Genomic DNA, 18976 nt, shown 5'->3' with positions numbered 1-18976 from the left:
ATGGACCTAATTAATTGATATTTGTATTCCCTCCAACATCGCTTCTCCATTATGGGAGTTCCCCAAATTTACTAAAGCTCAAAGTAAGAGTTTTTAAATAGTCCAGTAACACATTTATCTTGGGCAGAGAAATCAGACCTTCCTACCCCAGTTCTTTCCACCAATCACCACTGCTATAGTGAATTATAAAAACAGAGATCACAACCTTAAATTTCCACCCTGCACAAAGCAACCACATACAATTACAGGCAGGACACCCATGTGCACATATATAAGCCTCACATGCAAACACACCAGTCATTCAGATCTGGAGGCAGTGGCTTGAGAAAGAACTAGATTTGAGAGTGAATAGAAGGATGACCAGAGATATTACCAAAAGCTGGAGACAAGGAATTTAGCAGACACTGCCCACGCTGTCTGACAAGCAGTACTGACACTTGGCAGCAAAATGAAGCGCACACGTGCCACCCCCAGCTAACTCTTCATTCACCCAGAGACTGCTTGGGGCAGACCACAGTGGGAGCCCAGGGGCAGCTGGACTGTATCACTTTTCTATTTTTGGAAGTCTATACTCCCCTCCTCTGCCTTCTGATTTACAATGCCAGAGCAGACAGGATGCCTATCAAGGGAAGAAAGGATGACATGCTTTTGACTATTTCAGTGCTGAGAGGGGACCCAAGGCTCTTAGGGTAGTCTTATGCAAACACCTCTATATATAGATGCTGAGCTAAATGAAAACCTCAAGCCCCACTCCCAATTAGAAAGCAAAATAAATAAATAAAATCAACTTGACCTCTATGCTTATCCTATTGTGATCCAGTTCCAGATCCCCAGTTCCAGCTGCCCCCCACAAAAAAATCCTCCACCCAGGGAGGGAAGAACTCATAGGAGTCTGTTCCCAACAGAAGAAAGGGACAAAGATGAGACTTCAAGGATGTGAGTGGCACTGTGCAAATCAGAAGCCAGGAATGGACTTTGCCTGGCATAAATATAAGAGCAAGGCAGGATTCTCAGGAGTCCCCAGGTGCCCCGAAATGGGCGCCGTGACCTAAGAACACTCTAGACTCAAAGTCCTTCACGACCCTTCCGGTCCATCACAACTAACCTTCCACCTTCTTCCTTTGTCTTCAGATTCTCCCAAATTAGCTCTAAGGGGAATCCACAGCACATCCGGTCCAATCTCTCCTTTTAAGGCTAAGGAAACTGAGGCCCAAGGTCACACAGCCAGAGTGATTAAAGCAAGGACCTGAACCTGAGACTCCTGATTTCAGTCCAAGGCTCTTTCCTGCCGATCCTCAGGGGTTCTAAGCACCCTTCCCTTTCGGGTTTTTCTCCATCAGTGACCCCCTCATCGTCACCTTCCTAACCCCTCCAGGTACCAATTCCCACCTGCTTAGCCCAAATCCGCAAAGCTCAGTTCCCGCCCCGAGCTCACTGCGGAGGGAACTCCTCCACGTGTTTCCCTCCAAGCCTCCCACCCACCCAATTCCTCCTTTCAGCTCCATGCCCCGGTTACGCGGCCCCGTCCCCCCGCCCCATTCCAGCCCCCGCTCCCTCCAAAACTGCACTCTTCCCTCCCCGCACCCGAGTTTAGCAATGGGGCCCCGCCCGCCCGGGAAGCCCCGCCCTAAGCCCCCCCACCCCCACCCCCGTCCCTCCGCGGCTGCACTCATCACGCCCCGGCCCCTCTCACCGGTAAAGCCGCTTAGTGTGGAGGACCTTCGCTTCGGGCTCGCTGCTCTCCCCTGTGGGGGGGCCTTGGCTCATGGTGCCCGGGTCCCGGGGCGGCTCCCGGTCACAGGCCCCCGCCGCCCACCACTACCGCCATCACTGCCGTCTCCGGGTGCAGCCGCAGCCACCACAGCCGCCGGCCCTGCTCGGCCGCCATCGCTGTGAGGCGGCTGCCTGCGAGAGCCCCGCCTCCGCCTGCCAAACCTCGCGATAACAACTGCAAAGTTGCGGGCCAGTGGCCTACTGCTGCCAAATCTCGCGAAATTAGTTTTCCCTCCAGGAAGTTGCCAGAACTAACTCTGGGCGGACTTGGCCTCTTTCCGGCTTCTCCAAGCCCTTGAGAAAAACTTTATTAACAAAGCTGCCGGAGAATGGACATTGGACCCAGCGAGAGGGCTGAAGCTAAGGTGAATGGGACAGATGGACTTGCAGCTAGGAGCATGATTTTGCTTTGTCCTACAGTGATCATTTGGTCCATCTTTCAGCCCTTCACTCCTTCCCGCTCCATTTGGGCCTACCCTCTGTTATATTGGTTAGAGTAATTCCAATTCTCCTTTTCTCACCAATAAGCAAGCAAAAAAAAAATAAAAATAAAATAAAGTTTGCAAAGGTCCTCCCTTTGGCTCCCCCCCCAAAGATTTCCACCTGCACATCCATGTCTCACCAGTCGGGCAAACATTTATTGAATATTTGCTGTCTTCCAGCTGCCCTGCTGGATTGTGAAGTTTAAATTACATTAGAGGTTAGGTCCTATAAGAATGAGAAGCCAGGGCCTCCCTGGTGATGCAAGAGGTTAAGCCACAACCTATGAAGCGATCTGCAGCCACTGCAGCACGAGTTTGATCCCCGCCCAGGGAGCTACCCACATGGCACATGGCACAGCAGACCTCTCCTGTCTTGCCCGCTGCTCCCCTCAGCAGTATATTTCAGTCAATCTGCCTGTTCTGTTCCCACTCTGTCTCTGGTAATCCTCTCACCCCCCCACACCTCTGGCCTGCACCCCAATTCTTGTATGCATAAATAAATAAATCTTAAAAAAAAAAAAAGAATAAGAAGCCACTCCCTCACTTCTGGCCCCTGGTCCTCACATTGCAAAAGCCACTTTGGTGTCCTGTTGTTTTTTTAAACCTTAAATATAAACTAAAAAGCAAGGTTTTTGGAGGGCCTCTGTACACTTTGTAATGGGAACATAAATTCCTCTTCCAGCATTTTGCTCCAGGTTACAGTCACCAACTTTTCTGTTCTTGAAACAGTCAAAGTCTTTCTTACTTGGGGGCCTTTTACTTAACTATTTCTCTGCTTGGAACACTCACATTCCTGATTGCTGATCAGGTTTCAGCTTAAATGTCACCCTGTCAAAAGGATTTACCTACTGAAATTGTCTTACTGATTTAGTTGCTAGTCTCTTTTATTCTCTGTTACCCCAACAGAACAAGTTTTTCAAGGGAAGAGATCTTGCCTATCATTTTGTCCTCTTCTACTTCTGTGCCTAGACTACTGCCTAACCAATAGGTGCTCAGTAAATACTGAATGAATAAGAATAAATGTAGAAATCCCATCTCTTCTGTATCCTTTCCTAGAGCACCCTTTGATGCCCAAACCCAGTCTTCCCTCTCTTCTTTCCTGAACTGGGGGTTCTTACATATCCATGTGTCTAGCACACACCTCTATGCCCAGCAGCACCCACACTTTCAGGAAGGATGACGTCCTCTTCTAGTGCCTTTTCTGTCGGCAGATTTGGCAGGGCGGGACCTGCCCCTTTAAACTGGGCCCCACCTGCTCTGGTCAGACAGGTTTGGAGACACAGGTAAAGGGAGGGAGACTGAGAAATACTTGCAGAGCCAGCAGGGAGCTAAGCAGCTTGTTCCGGACTGATGGACTGACCTGACGGTGGGGACCCTTGGACACTTCGCCTCTCCCCAGATGGAAAGTAAGAGGGTGTCATGGGTTCAAATGACAAGGGGAGGAAGCCCCTGAGGTGATAGAGGGAGGGGAATCAGCCCATTCAGAAGAAATGAGATGGAAGACGACAGGGAGGAGGAAAAGACTGGAGAGGAGACATGGGAAACAGCCATAATTAGATTTAGAAGTCAGAATGGACAGATCCAGGCCCCTTGAAGTTGGGTGAGGTGGGCTGCGATCCAGTTTGGAAACTGATTGATGAAGTACCCAGATTGAAGATGAAAAGACAGAGTGTCCTGCTATTTCCAGCTTCTTGGGACAGATTTGTTGGCAAATCACTGGTATCATCTGCCAGAAAGGTTCAAAGGGGACCTGCAGGGAGCAGGAGAGGTATGAAAGTGAAGGGGCAGCTTTGCTATCCACAAGAAGATCTTTATTTTTATTTCTATTGTTCAGTTCCCCACTCTGTCTCTGGTGAATCCTCTCACCCCCCGTTCCTCTGGCCTGTACCCCAGTTCTTGTATGCATCAATAAATAAATCTTAAAGAAAAAAAGATTTTTAATGGGAAGGAAGAGCTTGGCAAAGTCCTAGGCACCTCCTCCTTCTCCCATTCCTACATTAGGGAGGCCATGACCCCAGGGGTTTTGGTGGAGGTGGATAGAATACGTGGGTGGGGGCTGGCTGAGGCCATAGCTGACAAGGCCCATGCCCCCTGACTCACCTCCTTCTGTACAGCATTTGATTTCGAAAGGGAGCCTCCATCCCATTTGTTCACTACCTTCCTGCCTCCCTCTGTCTCAACACCTTCCTCTGCCCCAGAAGGGGCTAAAGCCCATAAGGCCAGCTGCCCTGAAGAGTCCTAGTTCTGTCAACCTCTCCTAAGAGCCACAAGTCAGGAGCTCCTAACAGTGCTTTCCTCTGCTCCCTCCAGGGTGACATGACGTTGCAGTAGACCCCAGAACTGAGACCCCAGTATGACAGAACCTGAAACATTGGCTTTGCTGGAAGTGAAGGGGCAAGAGGCTCCTGAGAAGAGCTCACCCCAGGTCTTGGTCCCCAATAGCCGGCAGGCAGAAGAGGAAGGTGGGGTTGAGTCCCCCGGAACTGAAGACTCCAGAGTGGGGTCTTCAACTGGGTCTCCCACTGCTGGAGAGGGGGCTGAGGATGGTCTAGACAGCACAGTAAGCGAGGCTGCCACCTTGCCCTGGGGGGCTGTTCCCCAGCCCAGTGCCCCATTCCTAGATCCCCCGGGCTGGCGGGACATTGAGCCTGAGCCCCTTGATTCAGAGTCACCCACCAAGCTAGAGGAGTTGCCTGAAGATGACGCCAACTTGCTGCCTGAGAAGGTGGCCCGGGCCTTCGTGCCCATTGACTTGCAGTGCATTGAGCGGCAGCCCCCGGAGGACCTCGTCGTGCGCTGTGAGGCTGGGGAGGGTGAACGCCGCCGGACCTTCCTGCCCTCCCGGACCACCCACCCTGAGCCCTCTGAGCGCAAGTGGGCTGAGGCAGTGGTGAGGCCGCCTCACCGTTCCTGTGAGGGCTGTGGGAGCTGCGGGGGGCGTGAGGGGCTGAGGGCCGTGGTCTCCGTGGGAGCTGCCCTTGTCTTCTTCCCCTGCCTGCTGTATGGAGCCTATGCCTTCCTGCCCTTCGATGCCCCACGGCTGCCTACCATGAGCTCCCGCCTCATCTACACGCTGCGCTGCGGGGTCTTTGCCACCTTTCCTATCATACTGGGTGAGCCTGGGCCCAGTGAAAGGGAAGGGGCATCTGGGAACTGGGCTTGAGGGCAGGGGTTGCTGGTTTGGGCAGCCAGAATTTCCCATTCTAGGCCTGGATCCCTCAGAGTGTCCCACACTCTGCCACCCTGTTGACCTTCTCTTCCCAGGACCACCTCACCCCTATCCCCCCAATTCCCTGCCTGCTGTTCCTATTCTGATCTAGTGTGTTCTCCAACACCACCCAGGGCTCCTGGTGTACGGGCTGAGCCTGTTGTGCTTTTCTGCCCTCCGGCCCTTTGGGGAGCCACGGCGGGAGGTGGAGATTCACCGGCGGTACGTGGCTCAGTCGGTCCAGCTCTTCATCCTCTACTTCTTCAACCTGGCCGTGCTTTCTACCTACCTGCCCCAAGATACCCTCAAACTGCTCCCTCTGCTCACTGGCCTCTTCGCCATCTCTCGGTGAGTGGGACTGGAGGTGGAGCATGGGGAGGTGATGGTGCTATAGGGATTCAGGCATCTGAATGTCTGGAGAAACAGTCAAGGAGCTTTCTGGATTCTGTATCAGTCCAAATGTGCTTGGAGAGTTCACCTTCTCTTTTCCACCTTACCTCAGCTCGTGATCAGCTCATGTCTTCCCAAAGGAAGTTGATTTCAGAAACACACATGCTAACCTAGAACTGAAGGAATTTCAGGTATCACTAGCCCATTGCAGCCACTCCTCTGTGGCACTTTGGTCTAATGGCCAAAGGCCTCTAGTTGAACACCCCTTGTGACCAAGTTCTCAATTTCCTTATAAGGCAGTCTTTTATTTTTCAGAGGTTCTATTAGAAGGTTCTTAATAGTTTGCTAAAAACTGCTACCCTGACTCTGACCTCTAGACTTGCCTAAGACAAATTCAGCTATTTGACAACCCCTCCACTCCAACACCTGCTCCCCCAGTCTCTGCTTTGCTAAGGGCCCAGGCTCCTTCACGGTCCTGGCTTCCCTCTGGGCAATAAATTCTCCTGCTTGTCATTAGGGAGGGACCCTGGTTAAGGGCATTGTCCTGGACGCAGAAAGTGAGGCTACATTAGCTTTTGTGCCAGCCTCATTACTCTCCTTTCATTTAGAATGTAAGGTCATCTGAAATCCTTAGAGGTGTTTTCATGTTAACTACTTAACCCAGAAAGCATGTTCTAGTAATTTCTGAAGCCAGATACAGGTTTTACCACTTTTCCCTCAATCCCTTTTGATACAAAATTCTAGGTAGGTCTAATGCTAAAACATCCCTCCTATTGAGCTAAGATTTATCTTCATGTCACTTTTTTTTTTTTTTGGTGGGACCCTCGCCGGTGGCCAGGGATTGAACCGGCACTGCAGAGGCTGCAGGCAGCCTCGCAACCCAGCGCTCAACCGCTGCGCCACCAGGGGAGGCCCTATCTTCATGTCACTTTTGATTGTAATCTAGTAGTCACCTGTCCCACAGGCCTTCTGACCACCATGCAACCCTGTATTTTCTCCCAGATGTTCCCCAGGATAAATAGTTCCTGCCCATGTAACTCAATCTCCCATCTCTCCCGGAATACTGGTCTCAGATAGAAGTTGGCTTAGTCAGTAATAATCATCAGGGAGCTAAGGGAAGACTCAGTGACTGTCTGGTCCATCTTACCCATTTTACAGAGAGGTGATCACAACAGATTGGAGGTGAAAAGCTGCTGAGGATAATCAGCAGCAATGGCAGGTTTAGAATCCAGGGCCCTTCCCTCTCTCATCCAGAGTCCTTTCTTTCCTGCCATAGGAAAGTTACTTAAACATTCTGTGCCAGTTTCATCATCTATAAAATGGCATTGTAAGGATTAAACGAGTTAATTCATGTAGTGTGCTTACAACAGCCTGACATGTTACGGTTTGCTAAATGTGAGCTCATTACTATGCCCTGCTGCCTAATGGTGCAGTAGAGAGCGGCAGTTCCTCTTCCCTCCTTCTCACAGATGAAAAAGCAGAGGCACACTGGTTTTGTAATAAACAGTCTTTGAGAGAAGGCTGCTGCCCAACCCCACACATGGAGGGGTATTTATTTTGAGTCATTCTTCCAAGAGGGGAAATTTGGGCATAAAGTCATTCCTCTGGGCATAAAGCCCTCTTGAGGTTAGTTTCCTTTCTCTCTTCTCTCCTCTTTCCCTTTAAAATGTCGAGACAGAGGGTGATGAACAGGCGTGGGGTCAAATCATAGTTTTACTATTTCTCAGATGAATGACCTTGGACATGTTTTATTTCACCCCTTTGTAATCTTAGTTTCTTCATATGCAAAAGGGGAAATAAATACAATGGGATGTACTGCAGCTGTAAAAGAATGAGGAAGCTGTTTATATACTGATATGCAAGAATTTCCTAGAATTATTAAATAGGAAAATAAAAAAACCAACATGCAGACCAGTCTATATATGCTACTACAAAAAGAGGGGAAATATAAATTTATTTGCTGTATATGGCTAAAACATCATTTGATGTACAAGAAACCTCAATACTGGCTGCCTGGGATAGGAATGGAGTAGAGGTAGGGGTGAGGGAGAAAATAGGGTAAGTGGGAATTAGTAATATTTTACTCTTGTCATTGGTACCTTTGGATTCTGAGCCACAAGATGGTATATTGCCTACTCAAAACACTTTAATTAAAATTTGATAAGCAGCAGATCTCTGCCCACTTGTGTCAATGCAGGTGCTTTCTTTTCCTTTTTTTCTATGCAAAAGGGGAATACTTCTTAATATAAAAAATTGATAATAAAAGAGAGGGGAATAACAGACTCACCTCATAGAGATGTAGTTAAGTCTAAATTAAATACAGCTTTCACCTTTTATCTGAAAAGACAGCATTCAGCGTTCCTGTTGGGTATGATTTGATAGATTGTTTTAGGGGTCTGGGAATGCTGGCTCGGTATAAATTAATGGTAATAGCATTCCTAGATCCCTAAAATAACCCACCAAATCATACTCAATACCCTATTTGGGTAAGGGTCGGAGGTGGGAAGGGGGTAGAGCTGTAGTTCTCTAAAGTAATTAGCATCATGCCTAGCATATAGTAAATATGTTACAGCGCAGGGTGAGGACCTCCCCTTTCCCTGGGGACCACCCTCTCATAAATACACAGCATTGGCCGGTTTTATAACATTAGTGTTCACATGTCTCCCTATCTATTCTCCCTACCATCAGCCCACTGCCACTTATCTGATGCACTTCCTTCGAGGGTAGCCTGAGCCTTCTCTTGCCCCCACAGGCTGATATACTGGCTCACCTTCGCCGTGGGCCGCTCCTTCCGAGGCTTTGGTTACGGCCTCACCTTCCTGCCCCTGATGGCCATGCTGATGTGGAACCTCTACTACATGTTCGTGGTGGAGCCCGAGCGCATGCTTACTGCAGAGAGCCGCCTGGACTACCCTGACCACGCCCGCGCAGCCTCAGACTACAGGCCCCGCCCCTGGGGCTGAGCAGCTCCGTCCTCTGGCGCCCAGCCCTGGTGTCTCTGGGATGAATCCCACTATTGACCTGGCAGGGCAGAAACAGACTGTTATCTTTCTTGCAGGGCAAGAGGTGGACAGCCATGTCCCTTAAGGATGCTGAGGGCGAGGGGCCAGCACAACGAGCAGCATGCTTCCTTCCTGAGTTGCCTCCCACCCTGCCACTAGGGCCTACCACTGCTGGCCGCTGCTCCAGCCTCCTGAGAGGGAACGGGCCAAGCAACAGCCAACATTCCGGGCCATTTTTCTAAGCTGAAGGCCTCAAGGAGACTGGAAATACTGTGTACGCCTAAGGATAAAAGCTGGATCAGATCAAAATAGGACTTGGCTGAAAACGGAGGGTGGGAGGTATGGAGGGGAAGGTTGAAGACCCTTATCACAAGCCCTCACAGGCTGTTTAGCCTCAGCAGAGGCAGTGTAGCTGCTGTCTTCCTTACAACTGACTTAGGCCTCAGTAACTTTCCACCTCTAAACTGCCTAGAAGTCACACCTCTCCTAAGGGAAGGGATGTGGATAAGGGAACTGGTGTCCCAAGAGAGGTTGGAGGGGGTTGTCTGTGTGTGCCCACACATGTGGTTGGGAGTGGCTGGAGGGCATAGTGGTTGTTGTTTATCCTGGGTGAATGTATGTGTACGTGCAACAATAAATGATTGCACAGAGCTCCTTGGCTCTTTGTGTTTGCCCCCAGTCTCAAGTGTCCCTTGTTTCAGACTTCACCAGAACCTCCCTGTTCCACGTGACATAGGCCTGGTCCCATGGCAAGGGCATGGGACCTTGCATGCACAGGAACTTGCCTCCATGCCCATCTTAGAGCTCTCATTCCCTGGAACCAGCCCCAAAGTAGCCCAACAACACTCACAGAGAGATGAACCCTGTGGGGGGAAAAAAGTCTATTTCATGCCTTCCAGGCCACCAATCAGTCAGAAAATCTCCTACAAAGGTGAGAGAGATGTGTGTTCCATCCAAAGGAAATGGGGGTGAAGGGGCAGAGAGGCAACACAGGGCAGCCTTCCCTCTAGCAGTAACCTTGGCTCCAGTTCCTCCCTGGAGTGAGGAGAAAGTCCCACCTGTGGGTCCCCAGGAAGTTGAGACTGGTTTCTGAGGTTCCGCAGAAAAGCAAGATGGGAGAAGAGACAGCTGTCTGGGAACATTAACCCTCAAACCTACAGAGATTCGAGGCACATCAAGGTAGGTCCAGTAACGTCCTTCCCTCTATAGAGTGACCCTCAGTTTATGGGTTGGTATTCTGAGTACCGCTTGGGGCCCAGCAGCAGAAACAGGCCTCCTGCCAGCAGCATGAGCCCTGGAGCACCCAGGGCTACCGCCATGATGCCTAGGACTAGCGGGGAAAAGGTATCCACCGGAGGGGTGCCCACACCCAGAAGCATCGACCTAGAGCAAGCAGAGTGAGAAAGAGAGGTAAGTAGGCTTAGGAGGGAAGGCCAAGAGGCCCAGCCCTCCTTCTCTTCAACCTCCCAACTCCCTAGGCCAAGCGCTGACTCACCAGCTGAGGTAGTTTTGGTCCCAGTAGCCAGGGCCTGTGGAAGCCCCAAACGTCAGATTGAAGGCACAGAAGATGGACCGGGACCCAAAGAAGGCGCGAACAACAGGTGACTGGGGAAGATGGTATGCCGTGGTGGAAAGAGGGGAAGCTTGACAGGGCATGGCTGATTCTCGGCCCCCCTGCTTCTGGGAGAAAGCTACTGGTCGCCACTGCACAAAGCCTGACAGGAGGGAACTCCATAACAGCTGGTTCAGCTGTGGAGAAAGACAAAAGAGGCAGGATGAAGAGGCTCGACCTCTGCCCAACCTTCTATTCCCTCACCCTTTTCAACCTCAGTTACTAGTCATCCTCAGTGCTAGGTCTGGTTCTAGAACTCACAGGTTGTTTGCACCAAGGCCTCAATCTCTCCTCTGTAGAAAGAGGAATTGGACAGGATGGTAGTGAGTCTCTTTTCAGAGACTGTAAACCGGCACTCAGCTCCCACCTGCCAGAGAGCCCTTCACACTGCACCACCTTCCACCTTCCCTTCTGCCTGTCACTGAGGACTAACATTGGGCCAAATTCCTTAGCACATGGTCCAACACTTAAAGGAGTTGAGTGAAATATTGCTACATGGTTGAATAATTCTGAGGTCCTAATGGGGTCTCCCTTAAAACCCCTCGCCACCGCACACACACAGCTGCCCCTCCGCTGGAAATCAGAACTGAAAGGGGTCTCCCTGGTGGCACAAGGGGTTGGGATGCAGCATTATGAAACTGTCCGCAGCCTCTGCACCACAAGTTCGATCCCCAGGCAGGGAGATACCCACATGGCACAGCAGACCTCTCCTGTTTCACCTGCTGCTTCCCTCAGCAGTGTATTTTCAGTCAATCTGCCTGTTCTATTTCCCATTCAATCTTTGGTGAATCCTCTCAACCCCCACACCTCTGGCTTGTACTCCATAAATAAATCTTTAAAAAAAAAAAAAATCAGACCTGAAAGACAGCAGGTGCATATTCATCATCGATGGAGTGCTGCTCCTGCATGGAGGGGCAATCAGGGCCCTGGCCCAAGGTGGCTACCTCCAGTGCAAACAGGGAGTGGTTTCCTCGGGGAGAGGCCCCAGTCAGGGCCACCTCAAGTTGGCAGGTATCCGCCGTGTGCAGGAGGCGTGGGGGCTGGTCAGGTCGGCCAGATTTGGAGAAGGCCTGCACCTGGGACAGGGGAGGCACAGGAAGTAGATGGATGTCTGTGCTTGAAGGTCACCTCCCATCATTAATGCCCACCCTCATAAGCCAGCCTTTTGAGTGTTTCTGATGCCCCACACCCTTACCTTGAAGATTAGGCTGCCATTGGCAAAAGCCCCAGTGGGGTCATCTGTGGGATGGCCTTGAAAGGTGGCAGTCAGGGTAACAAGATCCAATGAGTCGGTGATGTTGTTCCAGGAGAACTTACTCAAGGAGTATGGGGGATATGGTTTCCCTGGAGGCTTTGCTGCTGCATCTGTGCTGTCAAACTCAAACAGCTGGGGGCAAGGTGGGTGAGTCTGAGCTTGCTTGAGTGTGCCTTTCTCCTAAATCACCACCCCCAGTCACCGGCCTCCACCCCCAAGCTCTCACACCAGACTCTACTTCACCAACCCCCAGTCCTCAATTCCTCCCTGGAATTCAGTGAGCCCTCTCCTCCAACCAACTCACCCTGGTAAAGACAAGGGCAGAAGAAAACTGGATGCTGTCCTCGGGGAATACCATCAGACCACCAGTGGGCTCAGAAGAGAGCAGGCGACTCCAGTTGACGTGTAGTACACTGTGGGGGGTGTTGGTGGCCACCAGTAGCGCTGCTGGAGGTCCCAGGCTGCTCCACACATAGTGCAGTGTGGAGTTGCTGCCCACTGCCCGGATATGAAGCAGGTTCTCGGGGGGCCCCAGCAAATCAGGGATGACCTCCAGAGATACCTGGAATTGGAGCAGTGGAGGGTCAAGGAAACAGCATAAGGGAGACAGAGCAAAGGAGAAGCTCGGAGGTGGAGGGGATGTGGGAAATGCTGGGGTGGGTGGGACCTTAGGGGATGGCTAGGCAAGAATGTGAGTGGGAGTAAAGGAATCCTGGTGGGAGGAGCAGAGATGGTGTGGAGGAGTGGGTAGAGCAGGCTCTGTTCTGACCCTGTTGGGGAGATCCCGGCACAAGATTTAGAGGAAGAAAAAAATTCCACACTTGCCTGGACCTGGGTCACAGCTGAATCAGGGTCCAGACTTCACGGGAAGACAGGAAACCCTCACACTCACCCTTACTCTACAGTCACATACAGGACCCTCGGCTGCCTCCACCCGCAGGCTGAAAAACTTTTATGCAGTCACCCTCCACCCTTGCCCCTAGGTTGCTATAGATCTCCACCACCCTTCAAGGGTAGTTTCCTGAAACCCCTATTGTTCCGGCCTCACCTGGCGGGTCTCCTCCCCCAGCAGGCCAAGTGGAGCCGCACACAGAAGTAGACTGAAAAGGAGCATGGGGCTGGGGGCACAGCGTTCCGAATCCCAGCTGGGTGCCTTACAGCTGCGCATGCGGCCTCAATTCAGATGGCGGAAGACATAAGAATCATGTGACTCATAGATTCAGCTGATGTCTTTAAAGGGTGGGCCGGCACACAAGTTCTTAAAGAGACCGTTTACCTTAAACTAGAGAGAGGTTTGGATGGGAATAGAGTCAGAGGGAATGGGAGTTTATCATCCCCCAACTGGGCTGGCAGGATATCCCAGATTGGCGTGCAGCCATTGTGGTTTTGATTTGTTTATATTTTAATGTTAATTGGCCGTCTTACATCCTCTGGCTATAAGACACTATTCAAATCTTCTGCACAGTTTTTAATTGGGTTGACTGTTTTTTTGTTAATTTGATTAGTCCCAATTGTTTTTTTTTAAGATTATTTATGCATACAAGAACTGGGGTGTAGGGCCTCCTTGGTGGTGCAAGGGGTTAAGCACAGCACTATCAAGCTATCCACAGCCACTGCAGCATAAGTTTAATTGCTGGCCAGGGAGCTGCCCACATGGCACAACAGACCTCTCCTGTCTCGCCGCTGCTCCCCTCAGCAATGTATTTCAGTAGATCTGCCTGTTCTGTTCCCCACTCTGCCTCTGGTGAGTCCTCTCACCTCCACCCCCCACCCTGCATCTCTGGTCTGTACCCAAGTTCTTGTATGCATAAATAAATCTTAAACGAAAAAAGAACTGGGGTGTAGGTCACAGGTGTGGGGGTGAGAGGATTCACCAAAGACAGTGGGGTGCAGAACAGGCAGATCTATTGAGATACACTGCTGAGGGGAGCAGCGGGCAAGACAGGAGAGATCTGCTGTGCCATGTGGGATCAAACTCAGGCCACAGCAGTGATAGTGCTGAGACTTAACTCCTAGGGCACCAGGGTGACCCCAATTTTACTAATTTTTCAAAGAAACAACTTGGTTTCATTTTTTTGTATAGTCTTTTTGATTTCTATTTCCTTTATTTCCACTCTAATTTTTATTATTTCTATCATTTTACTCACTTTTTTTTTTTTAAAGATTTATTTATTTATTTATACAAGTACTGGGTACAGTCAGAAGCGCTGTAGGGTGAAAGAATTCACCAGAGCCAGAGCAGGGAATAGAGCAGGCATACTGACGAAATACACTGCTGAGGGGAGAAGCAGGCGCGGCAGGAAAGGTCTGTGCACCATGTGGGACCCTCGCCAGTGGCCGGGGATCAAACTGGCGCTGCAGAGGCTGCGGGCAGCTTCGCAGCCCAACGCTCACCGCTGCGCCACTGGGGAGGCCACATTTTTATGTGTTCTTTTTATCTCTTGTTGGCTTGTGTTCTTTTTATCTCTTGTTGGCTTTTATGTGTTCTTTTTATCTCTTGTTGGCTTGTCCATAGTTGTAAGTGAAGTGTTGAAACTCCCTATTATCATGTTGCTGTCTCTTTGATTCCACTAGTAATTGCATTATATATCACTTTTAAAAAGATTTATTTATTAATGCATACAAGAGCTGGGGTACAGGCCAGAGGTGTGGGGAGAGGATTCACCAGAGACAGAGTGGGGAACAGAACAGGCAGACTGACTGAAATACACTGCTGAGGGGAGCATCGGGTGAGACAGGAGAGGTCTGCTGCATCATGTGGGTCACCTCCCTGGCAGGGGATCAAACTCATGCTGCAAAGGCTGCCCATAGCTTCACAGTGCTGTACTTAACCCCTTGCACCAACAGGGAGGCTCTGCATTATATATCTTGATGCTCCATCACTTGGTGTATATATGTGTTGTATCTTAATACTATTAGGTTCTTATTTTGGAAGACAAGAATTCAGTTCTTTTTAAAGTTTATTTAATTATGCATACATAGCTGGGGTGTAGGCCAGAGGTGCAGGGGGCTGAGAGGATTCACCAGAGACAAAGTGGGGAGCAGAACAGGCGGACTGACTGAAATACACTGCTGAGGAGAGCAGCAGGCAAGATAGGAGAGGTCTGCTGTGCCATGTGGGTCAGCTCCCTGGCTGGGAATCGAACTTCTGCTGCAGGGGCTGCAGATTGCTTCATTGTGCTGAGATTTAACCCGTGAGCCACCAGGGAGGCCTCAAGAATGCAGGTTCCCGTCTTGGAAGAGCTCACAATTTTGTGGATACCTTAGAAAATACACGAGGGGGGCCTCCCTGGTCGCAAAAGGGGTTAAGCACTGCATTATGAAGTAATCCGCAGCCTCTGCAGCACAAGTTTGATTCCTGGCCAGAGAGAAACCCACATGGCGAGGCAGACCTCTCCTGTTTCTCCCGATGCTCCCCTCAGCAGTGTATTACAGTAAGTCTGCCTGTTTTGTTCCCCACTCTGCCTCTGGTGAATCCTCTCACCCCCCGCATCTCTGGCCTGTACCCCAGCTCTTGTATGCATAAATTTTTTTTTTAAAAAAAAAAAGAAAGAAAATACACGAGGGGCCTCCCTGGTGGTGCAAGGGGTTAAGACGTAACCTAGAAGGCTGTCCCCAGCCACTACAGCATGAGTTAGATCCCAGCCAGCCAGGGAGATACCCACATGGCGCACCAGACCTTCTCCTGATTCATCTGCTGTTCCCCTCAGCAGTGTATTTTAGTCAATCTGCCTGTTCTGCTCCCCACTCTGTCTCTGGTGAATCCTCTCACCCACCCCCAGCCCCCGCATCTCTGGCCTGTACCCCAGCTCTTGTATGCATAAATAATCTTTTTTTTTTTTAAAGATGTATTTATTTATTTATTTATTTATTTATTTATTTATTTATTTATTTATTTATACAAGCACTGGGTACAGTTAGAAGCGGGGGAGGGTGAGAGAATTCACCAGAGCCAGAGCGGGGAGCAGAGCAGGCAGAAGGACCTAAGTACACTGCTGAGGGGAGCAGCGGGCGGCAGGAGAGGGCTGCGCGCCATGCGGGACCCTCCTCCAGTGGCTGGGGAGCAGCCGGGGATCGAATGGGCGCTGCAGAGGCCACGGGCAGCCTTGCAACCCAGGGATCAACCGCTGCGCCACCGGGGAGGCCCTGTATAAATAATCTTTTAAAAAAAATTACACGAGCAATGATTTTGCCCATCAAGTAAATTACCATCCTGCTGAATGAGCACTTTTTGTTATTGTTGGGAGTCTTTTGTTTAATCTTTTTTAAAAAAAATATTTATTTTATTTATGCATACAAGAACTAGGATGTAGGCTACAGATGTGGTGGTGGTGGGGGTTTGTGTGTGAGAGGATTCACCAGAAACAGAGTGAGGAGCAGAACAGGCAGATCCACTGAAATACACTGCTGAGGGAAGCAGCAGGTGAGACAGATGTCTGCAGTGCAGTATGTGGGTAGCTCCCTGGCCGGGGATTGAACTCAGAATGCAGTGGCTGGTGATAGCTTGATAGGGCTGAGACTTTAACCCCCTGTGCCACCCAGGAGGCCCTTTTGTTCAATCTTTTTTATATATATATCATTTTTCTAGTACTATTCTTTTTTTTTTTAAAGATTTATTTATGCAAGTACTGGGTACAGTCAGAAGCGCGGGAGGGTGAGAGAATTCACCAGAGCCAGAGCGGGGAGCAGAGCAGGCAGAAGGACTGAAGTACACTGCTGAGGGGAGCAGCAGGCGGCAGGAAAGGTCTGTGTGCCATGTGGGACCCTCCTCCAGTGGCCGGGGAGCAGCTGGGGATTGAACCAGCGCTGCGGAGGCTGCGGGCAGCTTCGCAACCCAGCGCTCAACCGCTGCGCCACCAGGGAGGCCCTGTTTAATCTTTTTTTAAAAAAGATTTATTTATCTATGCATACAAGAGCTGGAAGTAGGCCAGAGGTGCAGGGGTGGGGGATGAAAGCATTCACCAGAGACAGAGTGGGGAACAGAACAGGCGATCCACTGAAATACACTGCTGAGGGGAAGCAGGCGGTGAGACAGGAGAGGTCCGCTGTGCCAAGTGGGTCAGCTCCTGGCTGGAGATTGAGCTTGTGTTGCTATGGCTGATGATAGCTTCATAGTACTGAAACTTAACCCCTTCCGCCACCAGGCAGGCCCTTCTGCTTAATCTTTTTGACTAATAAATACATGTCCTACAAAATTCATGCTACCAAAATAAATCACACCTGTTTCCCAGCATCCTGTTCCTGCCTGTGACAACCCCCATTAGGAGTTTGTGTCCTCTCAGATATTCTGTACATATTCATTAAGTGTATGTATGTGTAACACACACACATACTCATACAATGACATCTGCACTGTTCTGCAGTTTATTTATATAGATGGTTGTTCTATATTAATGCACTTGCTCATTTTCTACAGTATTCCATTGCAGGGGTATATAGTTCTTGGATATATTTAGCAGAATCTTGTTTCCAATATCTTGCTATGGCAAACAAGGCTGCAAAGAATATCCTCGCACACACAGCATTTCACATATATTTTAATAAAATCCCAGGATAAATACCCAAGGGCAGTACTGTCAGGATAAAGTGTACTCTTAAGGTTTATCAATTGACTTACACTTTGTGTTTTGACATTATTTCGCCCACACCCTTGCAACTATTTACTAAATTTAATTTGCATTTCCTTATGAATAGTTACTTATCTCCCTATTTAATCACTTCTTTTGCTTCTCTGACACACAACCTTTGCCTATTTTTCTATAGGTCTTTTATTAATTGCCAAATTGTAGTTCTTCAATGGAAAAAAACTTGCATTGTTCCAAACATTCTCTCCTATTGTCATGCAATTTTTAAAAAATGGAGTTACATTTATTATTTTTCCCCAATATATTTTAATTTTTTTAGAAGTGGGGCACAGGCCAGTCATGGTGGATAAGATTCACCAGAGAGTGGGAGCAGAACCGGCAGATGTACCGTAACACACTGCTGAGGGGAGCAGTGGCAGAGACAGGAGAGGTCTGCTACACCATGTGGGTTGCTCCCGGCTGGCCGGGGATCGAACTCGCACCACAAAGGCCGCGGACAGCTTCACAGTGCTGTGCTCAACCCTCTGTGCCACTAGGGAGGCCCCTAAAAAAAGATTTTTGCATAGAGCTGGGGCGCAGAGGACTGGGGGAGGTGTGAGAGGATTCACCAGAGACAGAGTGGGGAGAACAGGCAGATCCACTCACTGCTAAAAGGAGCAGCATCGGGGAACAGGAGGTCTGCTGTGTCATGTGTTTAGCTTCCTGGCCAGGGATTGAACCCAGGTCGTTGTGGTGGGCTTTTGCCTTGGTAGTGCTTAGACTTAATCCCTAGGCCACCAGAGAGGCCCACAATATATTTTTTAAATCCCAGCCTTTTCTTTTTTAAAAGATATATATTTATGCATACAAGAACTGGGGTACAGGTCAGAGGTGTTGGGGGTGAGAGGATTTACCAGACAGAATGGGGAGCATAACAGGCCGATGTACTGAAATACACTTCTGAGTGGGCGAGACAGGAGAGGTCTGCTGCACCATGTGGTCAGCTCCCTGGCTGGGGATCAAACTCATGCTGCAATGGCTGGTGATAGCTTGATAGTGCTATCTTTAACCCCTGCGTCATGTGAAGACCTTTTTCTAGTGTTCTTACACTTCATTTTCTACTTAAAAATTTTCACCTACCTGTAATTAAATGTGTGAGGTAGGGAATCCAATTTCAATCCTGCCCCCCCACTCCCGCCCTTAATGGTTGTTCTACAATAAACTCTTGTTTCCTCACTCATTTTTGAGGGGGAAAAAAAGTACTCTTATCCTCTGAGGTATCAACTCTCACACCTGATAAGGGAAAAATAAAAACAGGAGTTTGGGCTGAGTACAGAGGGTCTGAGTAGTCAGGAATTAAAACCACTCCCACCAGCCAAAATATTTTATAGGGAGAAAAACAGAATTTGTGTAAATCGTTTGATTAATGGAAAAGGCCATAAACAAAGTCAACAAAGAATACTGTGTTCATGATGGAAATACCAAGTTTAGTCTTTTAGGGTTCATGAAGGCAATAGAAAAAGTGGCTTGATGGCCTTTAATCACTTTGGACTGGGTCTCCCTGGTGACGCAAGGAGTTGTGCACAGCACTGTGAAGCTATCCAGTCTCTGCAGCACAAGTTCGATCCTCTGCCAGTCAGGGAGCTACCCATATGGTGCAGGAGACCTCGTCTGCTTGCTTACTGCTCCC

The 18976-nt window shown here is 49.6% G+C and overlaps 3 protein-coding genes across 5 annotated transcripts in view; 1 reads left to right on the top strand and 2 right to left on the bottom strand.

Annotated features, from left to right (window-relative positions):
• The window catches only part of SMG5 (SMG5 nonsense mediated mRNA decay factor), a 31160-nt gene extending 29240 nt beyond the window's left edge, over positions 1-1920 (bottom strand). The window contains exon 1 of one of the 3 annotated variants that reach the window (XR_008550427.1): positions 1694-1887. Coding sequence is in view for 2 of the 3 variants with exons in the window: in XM_037500971.2 (XP_037356868.1) it covers positions 1694-1767 (74 nt within the window). In the remaining variant the exon portion in view is untranslated. Of the gene's footprint in view, positions 1-1693 lie in introns of all 3 variants that reach the window. The other 2 variants (XM_037500971.2, XM_037500972.2) reach the window with 2 other exon arrangements.
• Positions 1921-2028: 108 nt separating this feature from the next.
• On the top strand, positions 2029-8842 carry TMEM79 (transmembrane protein 79). Its single transcript, XM_037499804.2, has 4 exons — positions 2029-2138; positions 4566-5368; positions 5598-5811; positions 8606-8842. The coding sequence occupies exons 2-4, from the start codon at positions 4609-4611 to the stop codon at positions 8814-8816; spliced, it is 1185 nt and encodes a 394-aa protein (XP_037355701.1). The 5' UTR covers positions 2029-2138; positions 4566-4608; the 3' UTR covers positions 8817-8842.
• Positions 6689-12911, bottom strand: GLMP (glycosylated lysosomal membrane protein). Its single transcript, XM_037499803.2, has 6 exons — positions 12771-12911; positions 12027-12284; positions 11663-11854; positions 11325-11543; positions 10351-10604; positions 6689-10238 (listed from the first exon to the last, which is right to left on the bottom strand). Exons 1-6 carry the CDS (start codon positions 12888-12890, stop codon positions 10073-10075), a joined length of 1209 nt encoding a protein of 402 aa, XP_037355700.1. The 5' UTR covers positions 12891-12911; the 3' UTR covers positions 6689-10072.
• Positions 12912-18976: the final 6065 nt, after the last annotated feature.

Source organism: Talpa occidentalis, unplaced genomic scaffold (assembly GCF_014898055.3).
Source record: "Talpa occidentalis isolate TD23 unplaced genomic scaffold, MPIMG_talOcc4v2.1 talOcc4.9, whole genome shotgun sequence".
NCBI classification, from domain to species: Eukaryota; Metazoa; Chordata; class Mammalia; order Eulipotyphla; family Talpidae; genus Talpa; species Talpa occidentalis.
Note: the sequence above shows the minus strand (reverse complement) of the source record. Positions and strands in the feature narration are given on the sequence as shown.